General features: G+C 53.5%; 1 protein-coding gene across 1 annotated transcript; it reads right to left on the bottom strand.

The window, feature by feature from the left end:
* Positions 1-3,269: 3,269 nt before the first annotated feature.
* On the bottom strand, positions 3,270-4,513 carry LOC113837344 (zinc finger protein 575-like). The gene is made up of 2 exons (XM_027431130.2): positions 4,435-4,513; positions 3,270-3,835 (listed from the first exon to the last, which is right to left on the bottom strand). The coding sequence occupies exons 1-2, from the start codon at positions 4,511-4,513 to the stop codon at positions 3,384-3,386; spliced, it is 531 nt and encodes a 176-aa protein (XP_027286931.2). The 3' UTR covers positions 3,270-3,383.
* Positions 4,514-4,804: the final 291 nt, after the last annotated feature.

The following is a 4,804-nucleotide window of genomic DNA, read 5'->3' as shown; positions in this document are numbered from 1 at the left end:
AGAGAGAGGCAGAGAGAGGCAGGCGGATCTCTGAGATGGAGGCCAGCGTGGTCTAGATATCCCAAGGCTACAGAGAAACCCTGTCTCCAAAAACAAGTGCTGGCCTTATAAAATGCACACCACGGTGCCTCACTTCTGTGTGACCACTGCTGCCGTGGGAGCTTTAGAAGGCCTCCTAGACAGGGCTCAACCCAGATAGAGGGCACACAACTGGGCTAGGGCAGGGAGGAGCCTGACCCCTCCTCCAAGGCTTCCTCAGCCTCTTGCAGCACAGCAGCCCTGCTCACTTTCTCTGTCCACTCCTGGAATGTTCAACTCTTGGCTCCTCACCATCTCAAGTCTCAGGGTGCACCAGCTAACGTATTTCCAGGGCGAGACCCCTCATGGGTGTAACTATACCTGTTCATGGTCCAGCTTGTCTGTCTCTTCTTCATTCATGATTTGTGCTTTATTTTTTGTTTCAAAGCTATTTTCTTTGCTTCTGGTCTCTAATATAATTCCCCTTTCCATCTAAACATTTTGGGATTTTACTCTTCAGGTTTGTATCTTAACCCAGGTCTAGGTGCCATATGCGTTTATCAGGCAGACTGTAGGCTTTATGCCAGCCTGAGCTACGTAGTGAGGTGCCATTTTTGGGAAAACAAAACCAAAAAAAGTAGGGGTCTAGAAAGATGGCTCAGTGGTTAAGAGCACTGACTGCTCTTGCAGGGGACCCAGGTTCAATTCCCAGCACCCACATGGTGGCTCACAATCATCCTCCAGCGGCCCTTTCTGATTGCCACAGGTGCCAGGCATGCACGTGGTACACAGACACACATGCAGGCAAAACACCATACACATCAAATAGTAAAATTTTAAAAAATTAGGACTTAGAGCCAAGTGTGGCGGTGCATGCCTTTAATTCCAGCACTTTTGAGGTAGAGGCAGGTGGATCTCTGAATTTTAGGCCAGCTTAGTCTACATAGTAAGTTTTAGGCCAGTCAGGGCTATATACTGAGACCATGTCTCAAAAACAAAACAGGCTGGGCGTTGGTGGCGCACGCCTTTGATCCCAGCACTCTGAAGGCAGAGGCAGGTGGATCTCTGTGAGTTCGAGACCAGCCTGGTCTCCAGAGCGAGTTCCAGGACAGACTCCAAAGCCACAGAGAAACCCTGTCTCGAAAAACAAAAAGCAACAACAACAAAACAACCCAGCCAACCACACAAACAAACAAAAAACAGGTGAGACCAGCTTGAGATAACAATCTCAAAAACCAGAACAGCTCTTGCTTCTTGAGAGGGCATGAGCAGGCCATGTTAGAATCTTGAATGTTCGCTCTGCCATGGTTCTCCCCCTGACTACCTCAGCCAAGAAAACCTCCGCTTTCATCTCAAAACAAAAACAAAAAACCCCCGATGGCTAGGGAGACAACTCAGTGGGTGAAGGTGCTTGCTGCCAAGCCTGACAATCTGAGTTCGATCCCTGGGACCCTTGTGTTTTTTGGTTTTTTTGGTTTTTCCAGATAAGGTTTCTCTGTGTAGCTTTGGAGCCTATCCTGGCACTTGCTCTGGAGACCAGGCTGGCCTGGAACTCACAGAGATCCGCCTGCCTCTGCCTCCCAAGTGCTGGGATTAAAGGCGTGCGCCCTGGGACCCTTGTGGTAGAGAAAGATAACAAATCCTGTAAATTGTCTATCTCTTTACAGGAAAAATTTGTCATCCCTGGGTGACAGGTAGGGCTTGGCATGTGTCAGTTATAAGCACGGGGCTGTGAGTATTTAAGACCACAGATGTCACCACTGTTGTGGCCTTCTCATCTTCTCCGTGCCTGGAAAGCAGTGTGCCAAGGCCCTCAGACTTGTTCTTGCATATATTTTATTTGTAGACAGGGCCTCACACTGTAGCCCTGACTGGCCTGGAACTTGCTATCTTGCTATGTAGACGGGACTGGGTTTGAACTTCAACAGTCCTCCTGCCGCTGCCTCTTGGGCGCAGGAACTCTCAGCTTGGTTTCGTTGTCTTTTTTTTTTTTTTCTTTTTTTCTTTTTTTGGTTTTTCGAGACAGGGTTTCTCTGTGTAGCTTTGGAGCCTATCCTGGCACTCGATCTGGAGACCAGGCTGATCTCGAACGCACAGAGATCCGCCTGCCTCTGCCTCCAGTGCTGGGATTAAAGGAGTGTGCCACCAACGCCCTGCCATAGACCATATCTTAAAAAGGAAAAAAAGAAAAAAGATGAACAGGTGGTCCGAAGGGTTGGGGGAGTTCTGTGGTGAGCGCTTGTTGCTTGTGCAAAGGGCCAGGGTTCTGCTCCTAAGACCCACAACCAGATCTAATGTTCCAGGAGATCTGACCCTGGACTTGGTCATCTCTGTAGGCACCAGGTACACACGTGATGCACATACATAGATGCTTGCAATGTGTAATTCTTGCCTAGCATCCATGAAGCCCTGGTTCAGTCCCCAGCACCATGTAAAATCAAGGACAGCCTGGAGACCCTGTCCTCCCCCCCAAAAAACCACCCCCCCAAAAAACCCAAATCTCCCACAAACACAAGACACAAAGTCCTATCTCCCAGATAATGCACCTGAGTCCTGAGAAGTTACAACCCGTGTCCAAGGTTGCCAAGAGATTCAGAGGCACTCCAGCATTGAGCTCTCCAGTGTGTGTGCTGCTGGTCCCTTGTTTTGGCCTTTGTCACCTCCTGTGCTCAGGGAGGGTACTTTGTATACACAGTGCTGACCTCTTTCCTACAGCCACACATTCCCCTGTTTACTGACCCCTGATGGTGGCCGTGTGATGGCCTGTTCCCAGCGTGGCCACACCCCTATGCCTTCATCTCAGGCTCGAGTGTACAGGGTAAATCCCTGCAATCAGTAAGTGTGTGGCCAAGGCAGAGGCACTGAGTTACTTTCAACAGTAAGCAAACAGCCAGTGTGCCTCACCAACCCAAGATGTCAGCAAGCTTTTTACCTTTGCCATACAAAGTTGTGTGTGTGTGTGTGTGTGTGTGTGTGTGTGTGTGAGCAGGGAGCAGGCAGCACCAGTTTCACTACAACTCCAGGCTCCAAGGTTTGAACCCAGGGCCAACCTGATGACACCTGCCTCTCCCAACCGTCTAAACCAGATTCCATTAGAGCCAATCCCATCTGAGCTGGAACCCGGGATTTGAAAGGTCACCACAAGAGGACAGAGAGTTCCTGGCCAGCTTGGGCTAGACCCTGTCTTCTCTCTGTGTTAAAGGGAAGTCTAAACCTACAGCAGGGCTTAGAAATTCCAGGTCTTTATTGACACGTGATGGAGGCAGAGGGGGCAGGCTGATGGACCATCACTCCCTCTCTCCCTGGCCCTCAGACTGGTGGTAGCTGCGTTGATGAACCAACAGGAGGCGTCTCTGGCCAAAGGCCTAGTCCCAGCTGGAGCATCGACGGTGGCCGGTGGTCTGGCTGCTGGGCACAGTGGGGGGTTCGTGACACAGGCGATGGGCCGCCAGTTTGGAGGGGAACGAGAACGCTTTGGGGCAATGCGGGCAAGGGTAGGGGCGAGCATCGGTGGCGTGGTGCGTGTGGCGGTGGGCCATCAGCTTGGAGAGGTAGCAGAAAGACTTGGGGCAATCGGTAGGGGCGGGCGCGTGTGTCCAAAGATGTGCTGCCAGCTTGGAGCGGTGGCCGAAGGCCTTGCGGCAGTGCGGGCGAGCTCCGCTGTGCGTGAAGCGCTGCGCGGCCAGTTTGGACCGGTACGAGAATGCCTTGGGGCAGCGGTGTGGGCGCTGGGGCGGGGGCTGCCGGCGGGGCCGGGAGAGCATTCTCCCGGAGGCATCGGACTGGCTGGGTTTCAGCAGGTCCTGGTGGGGCTGGGCTGGGGGACAGGGGAGCTGATGAGCTTCTGGTAGCAGGCACGCCCGGGGCCAAGGCCAGGCTCTGCCACCTGGGACCCGACTCAAACAGGGTCTCACTATGCAGCCCTGGCTGTCCCGGAACTCGCTCTGTAGAGCAAAGCGGCCCCAAACTCAAGAGCTCCTCCTGCCTGTTCTGGAATTAGAGGCCTGCGCTACCATGCTGCGGGCTCTGCCATCTCTTGACACCAGAGGGGCATCTCAAAGGGTCTGAGCAGGCAAGTGTCACACCGGTGTCCCATCAAGGATCGGGTCTGCTGGCCCTCTGCTCTGGCCCCACGTTCTATCTTGAGCATCTCAGAGAGCTGCGAACCTTGGTCCTGCAACCCAGCAAAGGGCTCGTTTCCAAGTACTACTCCCAAACCCCACATTATCCCCTATGCACCTCCTGTAATTTCCTGAGCTCCAGCAAATGGGAGGTCCAGCCAGACTGGGATGGGGTGGGGTGGGATGGAGTGGGGTGGGATGGAGTGGGGTGGGGTGGGTAAACCCGAATGGTCCTGACATTGGTTCTTCTCAGCTGTCAGTCCTGGGGGATGAGTACAAGTCGGGCTGCTCTCACCTCCTTTGGTCCCCGGATCCTGGTAAGTGGGACTAGCTTCCGATACCCCGGTCTCGGACTTGTCGCTTCCACCCAGCATCTTGCTGGCAGAGGAACCCAGGGGCAGCAGGGCAGAGGGCGGGGTGGGGTGGGGTGGTGGTGGTGGTGGTGGTGATGCCGGTGATTACCAAGTTCATGGAGACTGGGTGGGGGCCCTAAAGTCAGAAGGTCAGCGTGTCAGGACCTGACTGCTTTTGTAGGACCAGACTGTAGACTGCTTCTGGCAAGGTTGCCATTTTTACTATGCTGACCCTACCTATTCTAGAGCACGGGAGATCTTTCCATTTTCTGCTCTCTTCTGATCCTGACTCAAGCGGGCAGCGGGGCTGGG

The sequence above is a fragment of the Cricetulus griseus genome, chromosome 9 (genome assembly GCF_003668045.3).
Source record: "Cricetulus griseus strain 17A/GY chromosome 9, alternate assembly CriGri-PICRH-1.0, whole genome shotgun sequence".
Classification (NCBI taxonomy): Eukaryota; Metazoa; Chordata; class Mammalia; order Rodentia; family Cricetidae; genus Cricetulus; species Cricetulus griseus.
Note: the sequence above shows the minus strand (reverse complement) of the source record. Positions and strands in the feature narration are given on the sequence as shown.

Coding starts and splice junctions, on each gene's coding strand:
- LOC113837344 (XM_027431130.2), bottom strand. CDS start 4,513: ATGCTGGGTGGAAGCGACAAGTCCGAGACCGGGGTATCGGAAGCTAGT. Junction 3,836..4,434: donor GGATCCGGGGACCAAAGGAG/GTGAGAGCAGCC, acceptor CCTGTCCCCCAG/CCCAGCCCCACCAGGACCTG.